General features: G+C 39.9%; 2 protein-coding genes across 7 annotated transcripts in view; one reads left to right on the top strand and one right to left on the bottom strand.

Annotated features, from left to right (window-relative positions):
• The window catches only part of KLHL29 (kelch like family member 29), a 391,592-nt gene extending 382,649 nt beyond the window's left edge, over nt 1–8,943 (top strand). For both annotated transcript variants that reach the window (XM_060272443.1, XM_060272444.1), the window contains one exon: nt 6,215–8,943. In XM_060272443.1, the coding sequence (XP_060128426.1) occupies nt 6,215–6,398 (184 nt within the window). In that variant the 3' untranslated portion in view covers nt 6,399–8,943. The remainder of the gene's footprint in view (nt 1–6,214) is intronic.
• ATAD2B (ATPase family AAA domain containing 2B) overlaps nt 8,414–23,716 on the bottom strand; it is a 61,221-nt gene continuing 45,918 nt past the window's right edge. For all 5 annotated transcript variants that reach the window (XM_060272441.1, XM_060272440.1, XM_035109985.2 and 2 more), the window contains exons 23-28: nt 22,029–22,151; nt 20,344–20,481; nt 17,115–17,807; nt 16,719–16,825; nt 16,445–16,573; nt 8,414–15,501 (exon numbers count right to left, since the gene is read on the bottom strand). In XM_060272441.1, coding sequence (XP_060128424.1) covers nt 15,460–15,501; nt 16,445–16,573; nt 16,719–16,825; nt 17,115–17,807; nt 20,344–20,481; nt 22,029–22,151 — 1,232 coding nt within the window. In that variant the 3' untranslated portion in view covers nt 8,414–15,459. The remainder of the gene's footprint in view (nt 15,502–16,444; nt 16,574–16,718; nt 16,826–17,114; nt 17,808–20,343; nt 20,482–22,028; nt 22,152–23,716) is intronic.

Raw genomic sequence — 23,716 nt, forward strand, 5'->3', positions numbered from 1 at the left:
ACAGTAGCTTTCAGTGGTCACTAATGAAAGACCTTGCAAGAATGCTCTTAAAAGCCAGTACCCAAGCAGAACTGTCACTTAGTAATTTATAGCCTGCCCAGTTAAGCTCCCATATTTTTGCTTCCTCTGACACTGCCATGTGTGTAGCCAGCCCATTGTTCAATGCATATCATGCAATGTTCCTCGCTGAAACGACAATGTTCATATCTGTTGGGAACTCACCTGGATTTAAAACAGCAGAAATGTGAAGCAGGATCATGGAAGGCTGATAATGAATGGATGTGTAGCTTTCAAATTGAACTGCAGGTGCAAAACATCTCTCAGGACTTTTGCACTTCCCTATTATATGATCTAAAGCAGGCATCCCCAAACTGCGGCCCTCCAGATGTTTTGGCCTACAACTCCCATGATCCCCAGCTAACAGAACCAGTGGTCGGGGAAGATGGGAATTGTAGTCCAAAGCATTGGTAGGCAAACTAAGGCCCAGGGGCTGGATCTGGCCCAATCACCTACTAAATCTGGCCCACGGACAGTCCAGGAATCAGTATGTTTTTAAATGAGTAGAATATTTCCTTTTATTTGAAACTAGCTGTCCCGGCCACGCGTTGCTGTGGCTCAGTCTGTTCAATGGACCTTCAGAGTCCCCCTTCAGAGTCCCCTCACCTTCAGAGTTCCCGTGTGTGACATCATCTTCCTTCCACATGACAGCACTGATCACCCCAACAGCTTTATCTGCCCCCCCCCTGCAAACCCCTGCGGCATGGCCGGTTCCCCCGTATTGGTGTTGTTTTCTGTTAAAGGTCCATATTCACTTGGTTGGAATGTTCTGTTGTGATGTCACTGCTAATATGCAGCTAATGGCAGCAGGTGATGTGTATGTTCCTTTGACATCCACTAGAGAGTGCTGTTTTCCCCCAAAAAATCATGTTTTTACCTGTGATAGGTGTCCCATCTATGTAATATAAGTGTATGCAAACACGCCCACATTGGTCTGGAATGTTGTGTCAAAATTTCAACCCAATTTGGTCAAGCGGTTTGTGAGAAAAGTGGATCCCACCAACATGGACCTTTTACACTTTTATATATATAGATGCATCTCTGGGTTATTTGTGGGGCATAGGAATTTGTTCATTTCCCCCAAAAAATAGTCTAGCCCCCCACAAGGTCTGAGGGACAGTGGACCAACCCCCTGCTGAAAATGTTTGCTGGCCCCTGTAAAGTTATTCTGCATTACTGTAGAGTAGGGTGGGTAGTCAACCTGGTGCCCTCCAAATGTTGCCCAGATGTGGGCTACGACCACCACCATCCCTGACCATTAGCAATACTGCCGGGGACTGCTGGGCTTTGGAGTCAGTGACATCAGGTGGGCACCAGGCTGGGGAAGGCTGCTGTAGACAATTTTAAGAAATGTTGTCAATGTTAACAAAAGCAGCTGATCAAAAATGGCGCAAAGAACAACCACCACACCCTTATTTAGTATTATGAACAGTATGCATAAAATATTTGTATTTTTTTTGAAGAAAGAGTACAGTAGTGATATTATCCTCAGACATGGCCTTTACAGTGTCAAAACCGTAGACCGCATTTCCAAGTTCTTACATTTCACTGATGGCATTTCAGAACAAGGGAGTTTTAAGTTCTGCTTCAGCCTCTGCCTGTGGATGCCAGATTCTTTGCACTGTTCAGATTTCCAAAATACCCCAAATAAAACAGAAAGATAGCAGACATTACATCTTCGCACTTGCTTTAATTTAAACATAATTTCCACCAAGAGACAGGCATTAAACTTGTAGATATGTCTTTCTCTAAAAGTATACGTTTTATAAACCACTGCTCTCTCCTCTTTGAACAGTGTTCCTAGATTTGAACAGCTCCTGCTTAATCAAACCAATAGATTTAAAACACCTTTGTGTCCAGATAATAACTCCCTTGAGGGAATTAGCACTGGGTTCTAAAGCAGAAAGGTGAATTCGCTGAATAATAATAATAATATTTATATCCCAACCATCTTTCTGGGTTTCCGCATCCACTCTGGGCGACTTACAACATATATAAAAATACCACAAAGCATCAGGCATTAAAAACAAAATATCCTGTACGAGCAGCAAACAAACCAATAAATCAATAGAAAACAACAACAACAAATAGTTTATTTTGTAACCACCAACCCCAACTTAACATTTTAACCAACACCAACCCTGCAAAAACAAAACACAGGAACCAAATTTAGAACCAGTTGCCCCACCCCAAAAGTGCATGCGTGAGAAAGTAATGTGGGGGATTTCTTGACCTGAATAACGAATGACCTGAGTTCTAGCTTTGATGATGTTGTGTCCTGATGGCACATGCTTTGGCGATACATACTTGGTGCATATATCTTTTCCCCACTATAACATGTGCCTCCAATGCTATTTCCTTTTTCTTTGAGAACATTACAAGTAGCACAGAACATATCAATGCTGGTTAATGCTGTCTAGGCTGGCGCTAGCTGCAGTGAGGCAAATTTTGATTTCAACTAATGATACATCCAGCCATGTAACTACAAAAGCCAACGATGCCCTCCTTGCCAGGCAACTCTCACCCCAGGCAGCAGCCTTACCACCCCATTCACACCGGGTAGGCATAGGCTGGGGCCCATAATTCTGATGGGAGACTCTGCAGGTGAGCTGGGGGAGGCGAACCCCTACTCACTCCAGGTAATGCTTGCTCACTTCCAATAACTTGGAGGACAATGATTGACTCATCTTGGAGAAGCAATTGTGAAGTGCTTTCTGACCATTATTTCTGTAATTCTTACAACAGCGCTGTAATTCTTACAACAGGCTCATATTTCTAAGTGATATATCATACCCATTCATCCTTACGGGCCGTGCTAAAAAACCCCATTGAGTTGCTTGTTGCTAATAAGGCTTCTTTTTATAGTGAAGTCAAGAGGCGCACAGTTGGGGCTCCTGTTACGGGGCCTCTGATTTGTGAGGCCCATTTGTTCTTATCCTGGTATGTTGCTGGGCCACTTAGAGCTTGCAGAAGATATTTGAAACCCAAGGAGGCAGAGAAAGATCAAGTAGATGGGGATCTTTTCCAGACTGTCCATTTGGCATGTATTCATATTTTGTGTGCTATTTTTATTGAAGCAATCTTTGCTAGGCTAGGGGGAAGGGTGGAAATGAAGAAGAAATAAAAGAGTTCTGTCTCTGGAAAAGGGGAGATTGAGACACCTTCAGAACTTGTCATCCACCCCCTTTCCTGAAGAATTGTCAAAAACTGTATTATTATTTTTTACACTGTTGGGTGGGGAGTGCTTTCCATCTCTTTCTAAAAAGACAAGATGTTCCCAAACATCACTTCAGCCCTGTTACAATTCCCCTCATTGCCTTGGTATCCCCCACTGGTTGGGACCTTGTCTTCTGGATGCAAAGCAAAAAAAAAAAAATTTAACCTTTCCCTTCTATGGGACAACAGGTACTAATAGAACTAAGAAACAAACTTGGATCCTGATTTTTCTAGTTACTGTCTTCACATAGCAACCACCAATATTGCCTTTGCAAGGGACCAAAGTGTTGTTGCTTTAATGGAGGGAGTGTTGAAGTTTCATCTTTCTAGAGGGAAATAACTGGTCCTTTCTCTCCTCCTCCTCCACTTCATTATATATCAGCATGTAGAGCAGGGCTTGGCAACCTGTTTACACATATGTTGAACTCCAGTTCCCATTAATTCCTTCCAGCATGGCCAATAGTCATTGGAGTTGCATAGTCTGACAACCTCTGGTGAAGAAGCTTCAGTTCTTTTGTCTAGGCCTTGTTTTCTAGCTGGACACCAGCTTTTTGCAGCTTTTCAGCAGTTCCAGTTCCAGAAATATACGTTAAATTAATTGCCCCATTGTCCAAAATCAAGCACTTAATAGCAACTGGAAAACATTTTCAATGTGTGTTGTCACTCCTTCCTTCCTTAAATCCTAGAAACCAACTATTGGACTAAACAGTGACACTGAAAGGACAGTTTACATGAAGCCGCTGAAGAAAGGACTCATGTGGCTGTGCCAGGGCAGGTCTTTGAAGGCCTTAGCCCCACCCAGCATGGTCCAATTCGTTCTCTGGCCAATGCTCAGGAATGATGGGAGTTGTAGTCAAGCAACAGGTTTGCCACCCCCTGGCATATAGATATTTTTGTTTTCCATGAGGTGATGGTGCTTAAAATGAGGTTGTGCTCAGTCTCCTGAATTTTATTAGCCCAGCCAGCCCAATCTGTGAGCAGTTAAAATTATTTCGTCTGCTCATACTCACAATTAGGGGGAGATAATCACCAAGCCTACGGGGCATGCATCTGTGTGCTTTCCACCTGATGAGGGACAGCCTCTTCAGAAAGCAGACTGGCCCCCTTATGCTTAATAAATAGTTTACAAATGTGAAGGGAGGATGCTAATTTCCAAAGACAAATGTGTAGTGCAATCATGGTGAGAGAGGCAAAAATGCTAGTAAGAGTCTTTGAAGACTTCTCCAATCATCTCTGTAGTCTTTGGGACAAGTTGTCAGTAACTAGCTTGTTTATTCTGACTTCTCCCAAAAAACAACTTCCCACTTCCTTCATGAAGTATACAAATTTACTGTCACTCGATGGATTCCACTTGGGGCAATGGAATGTCCCACTTGCCTATTCATACTAATCTAGTGTTTCAGTCAAACTTTCACCTATAGTTTAACAACCTATTGCGTCATTTACTTCACAATTTCTATTTTTTCCTCCCTTCTTTGTGTCTATAAGTTTCTTAGCCTTCAGTCTCAGATTGCTTATGCAGTTGAACTCTAGTTTTGAAACACCATTGTGTTTAAATGACTCAGCTCTCCTCTCAGTTTATTCTCTCCTCCTTCGTGACTCCTAAATTTTTCTCATCCTCATCATTAATTCACATGCTCACAAGTACCTCCACATTTTGTAAAGCAGAGCTTTCCAAACTGTGTGTCACGACACATTAATGTGTCGGCTGCAGTGTGTGTGTCGCACAAACGCTCCCTCCAAGGCTGGAAAGGGGTTAGTGCAGGCATCCCCAAACTGCGGCCCTCCAGATGTTTTGGCCTACAACTCCCATGATCCCTAGCTAACAAACCAGTGGTCGGGGACGATGGGAATTGTAGTCCAAAACATCTGGAGGGCCGAAGTTTGGGGATGTCTGGGTTAGTGTAACCTCCAGTTTGCTAGGAAAACTGAATTACTGTGTCACGAAATGATGTGTGTATAAAAAGTGTGTCACCAACATGAAAAGTTTGGAAAGCTTCGTTGTAAAGTATTATACATGGTAGGAAGCTGGGTCGTTTTGTTTGCCTATCCCCAACTCATGGCCAATTACGCTCACACACTTTGAAGTAACATTTAAATATAGTGGTACCTTGGGTTACAAACGTTTCAGGTTACAAACTCCGCTAACCCAGAAATAGTACCTCAGGTTAAGAACTTTGCTTCAGGATGAGAACAGAAATCATGCTCCAGCTGCGCGGCAGCAGCTGGAGGCCCCATTAGCTAAAGCGGTGCTTCAGGTTAAGAACAGACCTCCGGAACGAATTAAGTTCTTAACCAGAGGTACCACTGTAGGGGGTTTCTGCACAGATCCAATCTGGCAAATTCTTGGACGCAGACACACAGCCAAAAATTATGCTGATTTAGAGCCCTCCACTGCTTTTATTCAGCATGTGGTTGCAAAATGCTGCTGTGTGGGGGGTGTGCTCAACTCATGCTCCCTGTGGATATTCTTCATGCTTTGGAGATGCACTGTAATCCTGTGCTCATGTACCTCACACAAGACGTGTTCTTGTGCAGCACATTTGAAAGGCACATATTTTATTATTTAGAAATAAGTCTTCAACTTCCCCAGCAGAAGCAAGGAGCAAATTTGGCCCTCCACTAGCCATCCCCATTGGAACTTTGGTTGCCAGCAACACACAGAGAAGGCAGTCCTTGCTTTTCAGTTTGTTGACATTAAGTGTGACGCAGTCCTTAGTCACATAAACATTGGATGCCCTATTTATTCTCCACTGTGAGTCCTCAAGACCAGTTGCTGTACCCATATTTAAACTTGAGAGCCTTCCAGCTCAGAAGGGTTTGGGTAAAATAATTAAGCTGTGTAAACATTTCTTCCAAACAGCAGGCTGGACTAATGAGTTCAAGGTGTGCTTTAGTGAAATATGACTTACTTCATCTCTCTCTCTTTCTCTCTACCCAGTGCGGTGGTTCTTGATGGAAAAATTTACGCCACGGGTGGAATTGTCAGCAGCGAAGGCCCTGCTCTGGGAAATATGGAAGCCTATGACCCCAAAACAAATACATGGACGCTTCTGCCCAATATGCCATGCCCTGTCTTCCGACATGGCTGCGTAGTAATTAAAAAGTACATTCAGAGTGGTTGATGGCCATGAAGACGTGGATATCAAACAGGCTGTCGCCTGCTGAAAGTAGGCAAGAAAAAGAAACTGTCCTACAGAGAAAAATCGAGGAAATGAATAACTGGCAAACAACCTGTCTAAAATTGGGAATAATCTCTACATTGAATGTAGAAATTCATCCTCACCTTTTGGTGAAGGAGCGGACAGCTCCATGCTATGTACGATAGTGTGACTTAACACAAGTGTGCCACTAGATGTCGTAGTGGCACTTGTTACAGAGTTTTGGTCTACCCAGGTGCAATAATAGCATTTCCCATTTGTTGTTTAACTAGGGGGAAAGGAAGAGTCTGCGTTAACACACCTAGAGAGCAAGCTCGGTTCTTAAAACAACTGATTAGGTTTTGCTATTACACGTTAAGCATCGGGCTATGTGAAAGGAAGGTCAAAGTGTCCTTACCACTTTGATTGCTACATTTTTTTCTTTTTAAACCAACATATGCTTTTCAATACCAATGACCGAGATAGAACTTATGGGACAGACTGCGTAGATTGAGGTCAGTCTTCCACCAGAGCAGATGTTTATTACGGCTCCTTAGAGCAGAGCTAATAAAAGAAGTGTGTCTGTCTGTCTACTAGCATTCCATGTCCTTTTAATGAAAAGGTTTTCTGAAATTGTATGCCAATGTGAATGTGTGGTCGTGAGGAGGGCTTGTTTCTCCCTTTCTACTGTTTTTCTACTGTATGAACAAAATGACAGCTAAATTTCTGTAAAGCAAGAGGCATCTAGGAGCTTTTATTAAACTTTTATTTATCTATTCAAAGTTTAGAATGAATATTCTGTGTTGGGTTTCCCTATTTTGAGCCAGTTATTTAAGGCAATGCCTTTTATTGGGGGTTTCAGATAGCCACTGAACGACAGTCCACTATCCAGGATATATGCCACTGTCTATATTTTTGTCAGATGAATCAAGATCCTATCTATTTTTTCAAACTCTCTCACTCTGCCTCCCCCCCCAAATTCCCAGGTATATGTGGGAGTCTTAAAAGAAACCCTCTCTCCCCCCAAGAGGCTTTCAGTGGCTGCTTGTCTTAGAATAAATGCTTCTGCAGCTTTCTCACTGCACAGGTTTAACAACTATAATTGGAAACACATCAGGTTATTTCCTACTTTAGAGAGAGGGTGTGTGGGGAAAAGGTTCTGTAGAGTTGTAAGTATATACACAGCAGGGCTATATTTTTATATGTATATTAAAATATTGTATATTCAGAGAAGCATTGTGATGTGGACATTTCTTTATCAAACTGTAAAACGGAGCAGGTGAGATGGGCGAAAGCTGGGTCAACAGGGTTGCAATACTAACCGTAAACATACCTTATGAAGAACCTTGAGCCATCGAGCCAGCGCAGATTTTCTTTGCAGCAGCCAGGAAGAAACAGAATTGGCGCAACTGTCTACGCTCTTTCACTGAACTTCATCACGGCCATTAGAAAAAAAAACTTACTTCCATCAGAAGTGCGGCATGCCACATACTGTAATCACAGAGCGAAATCCTATCTTCATTCAAATATTTGCCATTGAAATCAGTGGCATTGAGATTTTACTCCCAAGGGACGTGACCTAGTAAGTCGCTGGAAACTTAATGGGTAGCTATCAAAAAAAAAAAAAAACCAGCATCCTCTTGATAACACTTGGGATGCTTCCCATACAACAGGGTGTCGTTCTGTACATTTCCCTGCTCTGGGCTATATTACCAGCGCTAGAAGGGGCAAGGAAATGCACAATGCAGCAATTGCCTGAACCCTAAAAGGACAAGGGGAGGGGTGAGGTGATGCTGTTTGTGGCAGCATCCGAAAGGCAGGTGCAAGAGCTGCTCTCACTCTTGCACCTTAACTTGGAAACAAGTCTTGTCGGTTACAGTGGACCTTTTCCAGTAAAGTGTGGTTAGAATCACAGCCTTACTCTGACTTATAAGTAGCCAGGGAACTGCAGCTAATGGCCAACTGATTTTGATACCAAAAAAGCTTTTTTTAAAAAAAAAAATTGGGAAGTTTTGGATAACCATACAATAAGCTGGGAGGCCAATTGCATTATTTTGTTAAGAATAAATTTATACAATGCAGATGTTAATATGAAATTCGTAACTTGCCATATTTCAAAATAAGTACTCATCTAGGCAGCAAATCCATAAGGTGACTAAGCTCTCTGAAATGGACAGCAGTGTTCAAATTTATGCAGTTTTTGTCTTATTCTCTGAAGGGGGGAAGTCATGTGAAGTATTTTTGTCAACCATAGTGCAAGTGTGAACCTAAAAGATTGGTGCACAAGTTCCTCACTGCCTGGGGCAGGTTGATTTTAGCATTGGTGTGTGTCTGCCTCCAAAGGAGGTGCTAGCTTGTAAGCCTTGCTAAGCATTTCAACTTCTCCAAATTTATCTTATTTCTTCTTTTCTCACACTGCAACAAATCTGGCTATTTCTGTGAATACTAAAACACAGGGTTTTCTGTAATTATACTGTATATATGTTTACTGTTAAGTTCTTGTTAAAATAAATCTATTTCTAGATCTAGATTCAGCATTAATTGGACTATTTTTTTGTTTAAAAACCCCAGCAACAACACTTGGATCAACTCTATGTTGTTCTTAATCAGGCTTCTTTCTAGGCACGGATGACAAAACTTTTATAGCTCTTGGAAATTAACCTGGATTCTAGCTGCTGAAACAACTGCTGTTTTGGCATTCTTTTCCTTTTACTTCTAGAACATATATTCTGCCACAATCTTACCAAGCTTTGTCAACATTTCACAAATATTTATTTCTAAACACAGATTTGTACTACCTTCATGTTTTATAATATGCTAAAATTGGAAGCCACTTCTACCGTTTGGTGAAACATTTTCAGTATCTCAGAGGAGTAATTGCAACCCACAGCTCCGCAAACTTTAAAACAGGTTTTTGGTTTCTTGCCTGTTCAGTTCAACATTGTAGGTTAGCTATAAATTGCTAGGTGGGGAACATATGGCCAGCCAAGTACAATAAACTGGTCCCAAGAAGCTCTCTAGCTGGGCAGGTTGTTTTCAGCAGTGGAACATTTTCTAAGGTCTGGTTTCTTCATTAAATGAAAATATGGGTCTCCAGACAGTGTGGAACTCTGAGATCTTAACCTGCAGTCATTTAAATCATTTTTGTTTTGTGTCATGGCTCAACTGGAACACCAGGAAAGTGACTCGTGTTTTCAATTCAGTTGCTGAAACAATCCAGGGTGAGTTGAAGGAGTTGCCAACCTTATCAACACTGGAGAAGATATCTTATTCAGCACAAGTCAATACTACTTGGTAAGATGAGCAAGGCAGAGGGCATTTTAGTTTTGCTTGTATGTGCAAATTATTCTGGATTTCCTCTGGGAAATTGGAGGAAAGCATCTTGATAAATGAATCATATGCACATATCTGCTAAGAGATGCAAAAGCAATCTCCTTAAAAGCTTTTAGAAATTATAAACATAGCTTGGCTCATCTTTTCACCTTTTCTTGACACCAGCCATTCTTTTACTAGAGGAGTAGCGCACAACCCTTTAAAAGGTTTTTTGTACTCTTCACAGTTTAGCACAACTCATCTGTCATCAAGCAGGAAGTCTCAGAATGTTGTATCACATTTGTCATAGTAGGCTGTTAACATGATTGTGCAAAATGCTCATAGGTTTGCTGGTATAGCACAACTGGACAAGTTTAGCTAGAACAGAGATTTTGTTCCTAAGCACACATTTATCAAAATTTATATAACGCTTGATTATAACAAAGCTTCTGAGCATTTTTCAAAACTGAAAAACATTACGATCCTTAGATTTTTAAATCAAGGTATTTAAAAACAGTCAAGGGGTTATTAAAATCAGAAGTGGCTAAGAAGCAGGAGGAAAGGTAAATTCTACATATCTGGTAGGCTTGCCTAAATGAAAATGTTTTTACACAGGTGGTGGTCTTGTTACAAGTGCAGAAGGAACCTGCAACAGAGCAGTAAAGTGGGCATGGACAGGGGTACGGTAAACTGGCTGCAAGTGGTTAAGGGGTTTAGATATTAATAGTAACACCTTTAACTTGGCCTGCAAGCCAATGAGGAACCAGTGCTGATCTGAACAGAAGCACTGGTTCCTGCACTAATAGCTGGTTCTGGATTAAGCGCTAGTGAGGCCCCACAAGTGCATTGCAATAACCCAACCTTGAATCAATCAATGCCTTGATGTGTCCAGGTTGCAGCAGTAGCACCAATTGCAACTGATAAAAGGTGTTTATACTGTAGATGCTAAAGTTACCTGGGCCTCCAGCTGGATCCAGAAGCACTCCCGGGCTGAGTCGTACCTGTTCCTTCAGTGGGTTTCTGGAATTGTACAGAAGCTATCAGATCCTGCAACAAAGCTAAAGTTTTGTTAAGCACTCAAAGCTACCAGGTCATAGATAGAAACCAGGCAAAGCTGCAACTGTACATACTGCCGTTGCGCTGAAGAAGGGAGCTTAAACTGATCTTTTGGAAGGAAAAATGCATAGCTGCCAAGTTTTCCCTTTTCTCACAAGGAAGCCTATTCAGCATAAGGGAATTTCCCTTTAAAAAAGGGATAACTTGGCAGCTATGAAAATGGGAACAAGTCCCCTCTTTACTGATCCCCGGGAAAAAGTCCTCCAGCCACACAACTCTTCCACAACACCATTTTAATATGTTACACTGTGAAGTGAGTTTCTCATGCAAGTATGAGTCAAACCACCTCCAAACATCCCTGCCACAACTGATGGTGGAGAGTAAACTCCCTAAATATGTTTTGAAGCCAGGCAATGCAGTCGCATGAAGCTCCAAAGAAGTCCATGCCAGCTCATCCACTTTCCAGAAAAGGTAAGTTTTCTGACATGCTTCCAGATCCGGGAACTCAAAGTCCTTGGTCAGTAAAGTTCAGGTGTTACCCGAATAAATTCAGTAACTACATAGCTAGAAATCTGTCTAGTGCAACTAATGGGCATTATAATATCACATTTGCACAGCTCAACCATAAAGTAAGGAGGGGAAAGTCAGTGCATGAATAGTAAAGCCACCATTATCTGAACTCTGTGCATCTTTTATGACGCCACATGCCAATGTAAGTCCTACACAAAGAAGCATTTCTCATACAATTGTTTGGAGCAACTACATTTATATCCTGTCCTTCCTCCAACTAGCTCCAGGTAGCATACATAATTCTCCTCCCCTCACACCCAATTGTACCCTGTTGCCACGATATTCACTCTGTATGTGTACCACAATCTCCTAAGAGCAGAACAAGTTCAGAGCAAGGCACTCTGACTTGGCACAAGATTTCTTTGGCAGAGATTAATGCCAGGGCAACATTTTCATCTGGAGTTTCTGCAATCATCCAGCAGTCTTTTGTTCATGGAGTTATCTCCAGCTGTTAATACATAACAACATAGATCTAAAGAACTGTAAGACTAATTCCACAAGCCCAGGACAACACATTTCAAACAGCAAGTGAGCCCCACTGACACATGGAAAACCTCTGCCACAAAGGGCATTTTCTAAACTTAGAGGTTGAGAGGATAGGTGGAAATTCAAAAGAAGTATAACGTTCCCATTAAGTGCATCCAAGCCCTTCAATATGTCCAAAGTCACACGCTGAATCTCGGCCAACTGGACTTTTCCAAATTCTTTTGTTAAAGAGTGGCCATTATTTTTCCAATAACAAATTATGCTGCCTAAACTCTTTAATCACAAGATTTAATCCTGTGATTAGCATTTCATTAAATGCAAGGAGTATTAAGAGAAACTCAGAATTTTTACTTGTCATCTTTATTCAAGTATTTCACAGCAGTTATATTACAAATTACAGTAAAATGTCCAAAATGTCCAAAAGTTCAAAAAAATTAAATAATTTACTTAACTAATGCAGAATGAAGTCAAGATGCAAAAAAACCTTAAAAAAATCAAGTGAAACACAATCCTGAATACAACCTATAGAGAATCCAAATTTTATCATAGCTGATGCTTACTTAATCAAAAAGCCGATGCACATGAATGAAAGCAAACAACAATACATCCCCCACTGCCTAAGTAAACCAATGTACAATACAGAAAAGAAGCAGGTAGAAGAAGCCCAGATTCAAGCTTAAGGTGAATTTACACACACAAAAGGGAGGGAGAAGTGATGACCAGCTGCAAGACCTGCCATTCAGAATATCAAACGAAGCCAGAAATGACCCTCCAACTTAAAAAGTATGGTGAGACAAGGTATTAGAAAAATAAAACCAAAATAAAACCCTATAATAAATACATTGGCATATGAGAAAACTCAAGCAACAATACCAAGGACACAAAACATAAATTAATCACAGGTGAAATTCAAGCTTGCAAATACAATTAACTCCACAGCCATGTTCATCTTAGAGCAGTTCCATCATTACCCCCACAGAAATTTAACCTCCATCTGGCCCTAGGAAAAGGCCTTTGGACAGGAGTTCATTGGTAATATTCATAACAAGGAACAGGAATTGATTTGTACAGATTATTGCCAATTTTATGTGGCAAAATAATAGTAACAAAAATACAGAGAGTAAACAACTTGACAACATGGATAGATTAACAGGTTTAACTCTACAACCACTAAGCTATTAGTAGTAAAGAAAAGCAATACATGTTTTAGTGTGGTTTTGGAGTCAAAAAGGGTGACTATATAATTTTAATGTTGCCCACTAACACATTTATATAAGCTAATTCTTCCGAAAAACCTAAACATTTAGAAGGCAGCTCTCACTTTCTTATCAACATTCAAAACTACTAAAGTTGGGGGTTTTTCCCCCTCTCTCGTCCCCTTAACTGACCAGTTGAAAGCATTTTCAATGTTGGATCTGAATTTAAGATACTCTTTTCAAATTATCTGACAACTATATTTAAAGGATTTAAACTTGTAAAAATTTAGTAACCTGTTAAAAATGTATGTAGTCTCTCTTTTCACAAGTGCTGCTGCTTACTTGAACAAAAGAACCTTTAAACTACAATATTTTTTAAAAAAATGCTGCAAGAACCCGAGACTTGCAAAAAAAAATAGCTTTACCAGAAACTTACTACAAAAAATCTGCTACATTTCATTTCATCAAATCTCAAAGTTTTGTAACAATTTCCATCAAAATACAAAATGCTAATGGGTTTGACGGCAAAAATATCCTAGACGGGTGTCATGGCAATAAATACTAACATAAAAGATGAAAAGTTCCCCACAATCAAATTTCTAAAATGAAAGAACTAGTTCAAGATGCTTTTCATTTTTAATCGCACTTTCCCACCAAAAATACAGCACTTCTACAGGAGTCGCGTTTAAAATAGTGTGACTAAAATGCACATTAGGAATGAAGACAAGTGGCATTTGAGGGGGCCTGGAGAAGGCTTGGCTAAAATTAGGGTGCTCTGCATGTACATTCTGACTGGGAAGGAGGGGGGAAACTTTGGATTACTGCAGTAGCCCAGGGCTAGGGTATGGTTCAGAGCACAAGCATGCTACTATGAAGTGGTCTAGTGACAAAGTACCTTCGCTTCGGCACGTAAAAGGTGGATTACAGCCTTCCGTAAACACTGGTGATAAGTAAAATACAAAAAGCTGAGGTAGCTGAGTATCTCTGCAGTAGTCCAAGGCTGTCTTTGTTTACTTAAAGCAAAACCTACTGGGTTGCATATTTTGGAAAAGACACTCTTTCAGTTTGTATATATATATGGATAACTACCTCTTATCAGCTTATAAATCCACCTGATCTTCTCCACGTTGCTCTAAAAGATCTCAGAGGGGCTTGTGGAGCACAGGGCATTTTGCAACAGACTTTGCGATGCCTAAGAGTGTCTCCTCTTAATTGCCAAAGTAGAAAATGTTTCAAACTGTTGTCACGTCATTCAGCTCTAGAATTCTGCAGTCTTTACAGGGCATCCAGGGGTCCAAATCAAACAAAATGAAAGGCCGGTCAGTTGCTTTCCAAGTAATACTGCTCCATATGGGTCCTACTGAATGAGCCTGGCGTAATTCATTTTAAAAAAAATAAAATTAAAAGGCTAAAGGACTGCAGCACAAAACTGCCGCTTCTCTGCCTATGGCCACCCAGCAAGTTACATTCCCAGATAATGGAAGCCAGTCTTATACCTTCCAAAATAATGGACATTTAGAAAGAAAGAAACCTGTTTTTAAGAACTCTGAAGAAATAAAATGGAACATTAAAAAAATAAACTACAGCCACTTTGAATAATTACTGCGAAAGCCTCACAGTGTAATTTGTTTGATAAACAAATATGTGGAATAAATGCATCTTACCATTTTTAGATAATATGGTTATTTCCATAATTTAGGTTTCCGGAGAGAAACACAGACATGTTAAAACGTAATACTGGCTGCCATTTTGACGGTGTGGGAACCTGAAACTGTTCTTTGGGAACACAGGCTTTTGAAAAGAACTGTCTAACTCTGTCATTGGCTACAATCCCAACCATTTTAATAGCCTTGTCCTCCTCCTCAACTGACTAAAAAGGCACATTGAAGGCAGCTCCAGAGAGCCTCATCTTCACATTATTGTATACCAAAGTTAATTCATTTTTCTAACCACAATTTTTTTCCTTTCACTGCCAGCTTTAAAAACAGGCTTCTGTCCATTACCTCAGAGAAAAAGGGAAAAGTAAAATTCTTTTAAAAGTTGCCCACTTAAAAACAATTACATCTGCTTTATCCAGTTTGTTGGCCTGTTCCATTTTGCCTGAAGCTTCTCGCAAGACAATGCACGTAGACAGCAGAAATGAGAGCAGTTTCTGTAGCACCAAAAATCTCCCAAGTTGTGGCATTATATTCTTTATTTATAATCAAGATACAAATATTATGAAGTTCCGTTTGGTTCTTGTAGGCTGGCTGGTTTCAGGTACCTGAGACGATAGCACCAAATTCATAACAGAAAGCGAGACAAGGAGCGAGCGTGTTAAGACCAAGGCTCTGCACATACTTGGTGCAACTGGAAATCGAATGGCTCAGCAGGCTGCTCTCCTGTAAGCAGCTTATGAAAAGATAAACCTGCACATCTTGAAGAGTTCACAGGAATGTTTCGAACATATGAACCGTTCTTTCCATCTCCTGAGAGGAAATCAGAGCATTGGTTATTCAGTGAAAACGACTAATTGAAAATAGTTTAAAACAACAATAACAACAACAAGACGACGACGACTGTGGATTAATATGGCACTGAAGTTTGTTGGAAACCTTAAGAGAAATATGTCACAAAGAGCTGGAAAAGTATTAAATTGGGAGATCAGAAGAAGAGGCATATTGGACTTCTGGAGTGACTAAAGTAGAAGGCAGGATGCCTGGGAGGGCAATTTGGGAAAATACCACCTTGCATAAATTATTTACAGTCAGAATTATTCTGGAGTGTGCATGTCAAATATTTTGAATAAATGTTTTGTATATAATTGGCAGATAGAGAAGAAGAATCTTTTTTATCTTTCTCTATTTTCTATTTTCTTTTTATGTTTAGTTTTTGTAAAAATCTGCCTTTTATTACCTTTGTATTTATAATTCTCTATAAGAATTACCTATATGCAGGTTTTAATGTTTAATATTGCAGCAAATGAGAGGGAATTAGCTATACCTGCCATTTCTGCAGGCATGTCAAGAACATGGTTTGTTTGCACCCTGTCCTAACACCTGTTTTTTCACTACTCTGCCAGTAGAAAATCTGCATTAGCTGGCATATTAGGAAACTTCCAAACTGGTGTGTCTTCCTGCCGAGCTATCTTTGTCTTTGCTAGTGGAGTGGCATCTATGTTACTTCCTGAGGCCCCTCAGCAGATTTCCAGCTGAGTTTAGGATTGCTCCCTGAGTAATGGAACCCAGAGCTTGACAAAAAAACTTCTGCCCAGGGGAATTTGGTCAAGAAGCCAAATGCCTGTGACCTCCCCAAAGTGGTTCAAATCACTAACACATGAAACTAAAGAGGACTTTTGGTCCTCTGAAGCAACACTGACTAAAGCAGCGTGTTACAAAAAATAATAATCATTAAAATGTTGTGCAAACGTACCTCTACAAGCTGTGACTTGTCATAATCTTTACGATGCCGATAGATGCATTGATTAAGGAGGGAGTATAGTCTCTCAAGCTGGTCAACAGTCAGGTTATCGCTTTTTTTAACCAACACATCAAGTAAATTCTATAAAGAGATATTGGCATAAATCCAGGGTGAAGTTTATAAGGAAAGTATGAATCAGATTTCCTTCAAACACTTAAGGAAGTGTTACGATAAAAAAATAAGAAATGCTATTAAGATTTAAGATTACCTATCCAGCCACCCTTACCATTAATCTGTCGTGGTCAACAATGACAGGAGGTATGGGCTCCAATTGCTCCTCCTCTGGAACCTGTGCCAAAGCAACTTTGCGAGGTTTTTTATTTTTCAATGTACCTGAAATTTTAAAAAGCAAATATCAAAAATCAGGACACATAAGATAACAATTAACAGCAGCGTTAAATTCCAAGTGGTCCATTAATTATTATTATTTTCAAAGTCTTAAGTGGCTCCAAGAACACAGGATGGGAATCATCTTTATCCAACAAATAGCGAGCCGATGTTGCTTTAAATCACTACAGACAAGCTTTCTGCCAAAATAGGAAGCATCTGTTTCAATGAAAGTAGTATAGATTTATTTGACTATAGGATCAGAACAGGGATAAATGTTGGATACACTGCATACCTTCTTTATCTGACGATTCGGCTTCTTTAGTCTCAGTATCTATGCCTTGCGATTTCTTCTCATTATTGCTGCATTGTGGCACCTCGGTGCCAGACTGTTTTAAATGTTCCTCGTCGGGACCGTCACTCGAAGCTTCGGGTTTTTCCTTTGGGGGATCAATGGTTGCATTTTGCTTGGGAATGGACATGTCAGGCATGGCAGGAGACAAAATGACATTCAGTGATTCACATTCGTCATACTGACATACTGGGACAGCAGCTACTTCAGAGGCCTGGCCATTTAAATGGTCCCCCTTGAACAAGGGCTCCTCCTCCTTGGATTCCTTTTCCACAGTCAGAGTAATCTTCTTACTTACTAACAGGGACTCATTTGAGCTCTCTTCTGTGGATGGAATACTATTTTCTTTCCCGACTGGCCCGTTGTTAAGTGTCTGTTCTCCATGTATATCCATGATATCACAAGACGACTCATCATTTGTCATAGAGAGATCGCCTGTTTCCTCTCCGTTCTCTTCAATGCAGTCTGTACTTCCCTCAAGCTCCCCGTTCTCCAGCATCTTGCTGTCCTCCCCTTGGTTTTCATCATCTGCAAACTTGGCATCATCTTCGTCTTTCTTCAAATTATTCACTTTTCTCTTCTTAATAATGCCTTTGCCCCACTGTGAACGTCGTCTTGATTTCCTCCTTAATCGAACTGAATCATGAAGTGATAAAAGTTTCCATTAGAGATGCAAAGATTTGCTTAGTAAGCCACGGGCAAGGGATCAATAAAATCAAGTCTACTTATTTTAATATTTTACCTTGCTTGGCCCAAAGGTAATCCAAGGCAGCTAATTATGATATAAAACAACATAAAAAAGCAAAACAAAAAAATCCTTCCAGTAGCACCTTAGAGACCAACTAAGTTTGTCATTGGTATGAGCTTTCGTGTGCATGCACACTTCTTCAGATACAGAGATTAGTAATACTTTCTTAAAACACAAACACACACACACACACACACACACACACACACACCCTAATACAGATAGCCATCCCTAAGTCTTATAACTCCTGTTTATGCTTATAACATTTAGTATATTTGAGTTTACAAAAAATTAAAAAAAATAAATTTTAAAAAGTTTCTGACTTCATCCATTTCATAAAACAACAAAGTGTATTATGGGCCCAACAAATTTATTGTGACATAAATGGGAAATGTTGACAAGGATTTCTAGTGTTTATGGAGCAACATTTCAGTACCTTGCCCTTCCAAATCTGTCTGGATTATCTAAATACTATGCAATTAAACAGTTGCCAAGTCTCAGTATTCTGAGAGAGGCTGTTTATAGGGGACATTATTCCAAGTAATGTTTTGTAGACCCTTGTTGTTCTCTCATACTGGCTATTAACTGCTCCCAAGAGAGAGTTCTCCCTAAGGAGAAAATTGGGAGCATGTCTTATTTCTTGCAACACAATTCTGCGGGCCTTAACATAAATAGTACAATTTTTTGGTCACTGTGCTTCAACAATTTAATACAACAATACATGTTCAAGTAGTAGTTCAACAACTATTTTTTCCCAGAGACATCTACTGAATACAGCTATCAAGTAACCCATTTAAAAATGCAAAACAATGTGCTTCTGACACCATCTACTGGCAACAGCAAGGAAGAATCCCATGTTTTAAAAAGTTCATTTTCAACATGTTCTATTCTCAAAACATGTGCAGGCAATGCTGCATTTCCTGTGTAAAAACACCTCCGTGTGTGTCACATGCGACCACAGTCTTTGATTCATTTTACACTGGTTTGCAAGGCAAACTGGCAACAGACGCAAACATCCATGCACCCTCATCCCTCTTTTTACAGGGCTATATTCTGGCGCAACATGGTTATATGTTCAGTCTTTGGTCTAGCTTAAGTATGGCTTTTATACCAAGGGAATCCACTGAAAAAAAAAATAATGTGAGAGAGCTTTTGTTCTCTCCAGAAGCTCCCATTTTCGGCTCTAGACCTTTGTTTTGTTTTTATTTTAAGGAATTTACACCCATTTTCACAGTTATGTCCCATTATCATGTATTGTAAAATAATATGTTCAGTATTTTACCCCTGCCATGACCCATTGTGTGTGTGTGTGTGTGTGTGTGTGTGTTACAAAAACAAAACAAATATTACAATATACAAAATTTAAAACACAGATTAAAATATCAGAGATCAGAGAATTTAGGTCCCCTAAAATACATCCGTTTTAACTTGATGTCTGAAACATAGCAGGGACTTTGCCTGCCTGATTTCTAATGGGAGCTCCGTTAGAAATGCAAGCTCAATTGGTAGAGCATAAGACTCTTAATCATTGGGTCATGGGTTCAAGGCCCATGTTGGGCAAAAGATTCCTGCATTGCAGGGCGTTGGGCTAGATGATCCTCATGGCCCCTTCCAATGACACAGTTCTATGAACTGGACCCACTACACTGTATGGACAACTCCTACTGAATCAAAGCCCCATTCAGGATTTGGGGAGAGATGATGATGATGATGATATTAGAGAACAGGTGTCATGGGAGGTTGTGGGGGAAATCGTCAAAAGTTGCCTCCCATCCTATTCCATTAGAGCAGTGATGGCCAAACTTGGCCCTCCAGCTGTTTGGGGACTACAATTCCCATAATCCCTGACCACTGGTCCTGTTAGCTAGGGATGATGGGAGTTGTAGTTCAAAAACAGCTGGAGGGCCAAGTTTGGCCCTTCTCTTCCATTAGAGGATGCCTTTGTTAGCTCAAAAGCCTTCCCATAAGTGCAAGGATATCAACTGGATTCCACCCACACTAACTGCCAGACCAGGACAGCATGCTTCTTTTAAAAATATTTTTCATACTATTAATAATAATAATAATAATAATAATAATAATAATGAAGTAATCAGATTAAACATTAAAAGCCTCCCTAAACAGGGCTGCCTTCAGATGTCTTCTAAAAATCTGGTAGCTGTTTTTCTCTTTGACATCTAATTCTAATATCTGAAATTGTTCAGTGAAAAACTATTTCAATTGAACATTCTTCCAATCCACTCTCATAAGTAATTTCAGTAAACTGACACCTAACTCAACAGATGAGTACTATTCTGGCTATCTATAAAAACTAGCTGAAGTAGTAATAGCAATTAGGAGAATGCTTCATTTAAAAAAAAACATAATAGGAGATGTGTGCCAGATATATACTCATCTTGTTTAGAGCTATGCTGAAATACTCACATGCACATTTATTTGCAGAGTTGTGCCAAACTGACATTGCACTTTTTTGCCTGTTCTGGAATGCCTCCTCAATTCTCGTTTCTGTTTTCTGTGCAGTGGAACCATTAGGATTTATTTGGTCTGCCGTTACTGATAAGCCTGTGTACACAAGATAAGCATACCTATTTTAATAATCCCAGCAGTATTAACTCCCTGAGTTATTAAAAGCAGCCTGGAATAAAGTATCACATTAAAAACTTTCAGTGATTAAATTAATTTCAGCAGGTACTCCCAAACATCTACATCAAGAATATTTGCTTTCCCCCCAACAACAGAATGTATGAGACCTGCAGTATGAAACCTGACAGTTCAAACTTCTGTTTCAAAGAAAATACTACTTAGCATTTACATAGGCCTTCCCAATTGGTGGCCTGCAGACCCCAGGGGGTCCACATAGCCCAACCAGGGGGTCAGTGGCACCATTCACATAATAAAAACTAACATAAAAGGTAAAGGAACCCCTGATCATTAGGTCCAGTCGTGACCGACTCTGGGGTTGCAGCGCTCATCTCGCGTTATTGGCTGAGGGAACCGGCGTATAGCTTCCAGGTCATGTGGCCAGCATGACCAAGCCAGTTGGTTTCAAACAACCTGACTTCAAAATTTCTGAACTCCTGGCAGCACAGCAGGTGGGTTCATGTGAATCTGAGGCTTGCTGCTGCTCATTCCTATGGATCAGCCTGAAGTCCAAACACAACCATTACAGTGGTACCTCGGTTTAAGTACACAATTGGTTCCGGAAGTCTGTACTTAACCTGAAGCGCACTTAACCTGAAGTGAACTTTCCCATTGAAAGTAATGGAAAGTGGATTAATCCGTTCCAGGCGGGTCGGCGGAGTACTTAAACTGAAAGTACTCAAACCGAAGCGTACTTAAACCGAGGTATGACTGTATATGTTGCAAGCCTTACAATCACCCTGTAGGATAGGTCAGCATTATTAACCATGTCATGCAGATAGGGGGCTGTGGCAGAGGGAAGAAATAGATTGCCTCTAGGTCCATCAAGTGATTCTATGGTAAAGATTAGATTCAAACACTTTGCTCTGAATAAATGTGGATAAGTTTGCATTGCTAACTACCGGTACTTAACTCTACAAGGTTCCTAACATACCATATTTTTCCATCTATAAGACACCCCCATGTATTTTGGGGGGACTGATTTTAAAAAATGGGGGGAGATGTATCCGTGTATAAGATGCCCCCAAATTTTTGACATTATTTTTTAGGGGGGAAACCTAGTCTTATACACTGAAAAATACGGTACTCAACTTTGATTTTAAAAATTGGTCCAAAATTGTTTTAGTTTCCGTATTTACTTATTCCTTTGAATTCTAATTTCTGTAGCACAAGACAGTACACAAGACATTTTACAACACTTCTATCATTATTTTTCTTAACAACTATCTGAGGAAGATTAATACAAAAAATGTGAGCAAGTAAAAGTGGGTTAATAAAAAGTTTCTTGAACTGGCGCCAAAACTTACAAACTGGACTTAAGGAATCTAATTCTAAATAATGTGAGCCTTGAAATGCAACATTTCATCAGATTTTTTCCTGGTGACAATTGGTTTCTTAGAGGTTGTCTTGCCATTTGTGTATTGTATATAATATATAGTCAATGCATTTTAAAAGAATTGTAAGAATACCTCTCTTTTTTCTTGCTTCCTTTACTTCTTCACACATTTTATTGAACTCTGGATCAAGCTCAGCAGCAATGATAGCATGTGCAGTGTCCTTCAGAGTACAGGCTCGGTGCCTGATGATTTTATCTGGAAAATCAACGTAATTTTCATTTTCAACAATGAAAACATCTAATTTATTTCTTTATTTATCGTCTTTGTGTAACAGGGCTGCTCAAGACAATGACAGAAATAAAAAAGAAAACCGTTTTTAAAACAGCCCAGAGTTAAATTAAGAGCCATAAGATAAATAATATCCATATAAGAAATCAAATGTGGAACAAATATGTTTTGATCAGCCTTCTAAGGCTTAACATTAGTGCTGCTTAGCAGGCATATGGATATGTATCATGCTTGCACAACTTGCCATCGAAGAACTGTTTTCTGTAAAATTGGAAGAGCAAAATACATGGTACCTTCAGACTGGTGGGTCATAAGCTGTGCAGGTCTGATTTATAAAGACTTCAAGTGTCTATGTATGTATGTATGTATGTATGGGTTCTATCAGCTTTGTCTTCAAAGCTTCTTGTTTTCAAAAATGCATACTTCCAGCTTCCAGTTTGGCTAATAAACCCTTTACTTTAGAATACCTGGGTTTAAATATTATGTCTACATTCCCTACACATTTAGGTTCCCAACAAAATCAATCAGATGTAGCTTTTAAATAAATACATATTGGGATCCAAATACTTCTTTAGGCATGCCAAAGAAGTTAGGTGAGCTCATTGATTATTATTTTTACATTTTTCTTTGAACAGTAACTCCTCCATAACAGAAAGTGCTTGTGAAAGCACCAACAGTTTTAATAGCAAAAACAGATGAGTGCCTTAAGACACTATACCTACCTCCTTAGAAATAGGATTACAACAGCAGCTGTGTTTTAAAACCTTTACAAACTAAATTTGATATTGGCTTAACTTTGGTCTGATAAGTGATTTTTATCCTACACCTAATTGCCATACCAGCAGTACAGTGCAATGGTAGCGCAATAACAAAATCACACAGGATAGAAAGCTGTTTTAGTGAAGGTAGCCAGGAAAGTTAAAAGACTTTCGCTTGGTGACAGCAATGAGAACCCAAGAGGTAATTTGGATTGTTTTCTCTATTTCCTCACAGTCAGTCAGTCGGTAAGTACCGTATTTTTCGCTCTAAAGATGCACCTAGTTTTTAGAGGAGGAAAGGGGGAAAGCCCCATTTTTTGAGGATCAGCTCAAGGTTGTGCAGCTTCTTTTGCAAAGGGGAAAAGCCCCCTTTTTGAGGATCAGCTCAAAGTTTGCAAAGTTACTTTGCAAAGGGGAAAAAATCCAGTTTTTATGGGGTTCAACTCACAGTTCTGCGGCTTCTTTAGGAAAGGAAAGGGAACAGTTTCTACAGTTTCCAGACAGATAATCTAATCAGCCAGTCACATGTCACTGGGGAACATTCAACAATGGAGGCCTCGGCAAGGGGGCGGAGCCGGAAAGGGAGCCAGCGATTGACCACACATTCACTCCATAAGACGCACAGACATTTCCCCTTACTTTCTGGAGGAAAAAAGTGTGTCTTATGGAGAGAGAAATACGGTAACTAATATTGAGTAATGTTAGCTTTTAACCAATTTGTATTTATAAGACACAGCTTATAGTTGAACTGCAACTGAATACACAATTAAATGT

Source organism: Zootoca vivipara, chromosome 3 (genome assembly GCF_963506605.1).
Source record: "Zootoca vivipara chromosome 3, rZooViv1.1, whole genome shotgun sequence".
Taxonomy (NCBI): domain Eukaryota; kingdom Metazoa; phylum Chordata; class Lepidosauria; order Squamata; family Lacertidae; genus Zootoca; species Zootoca vivipara.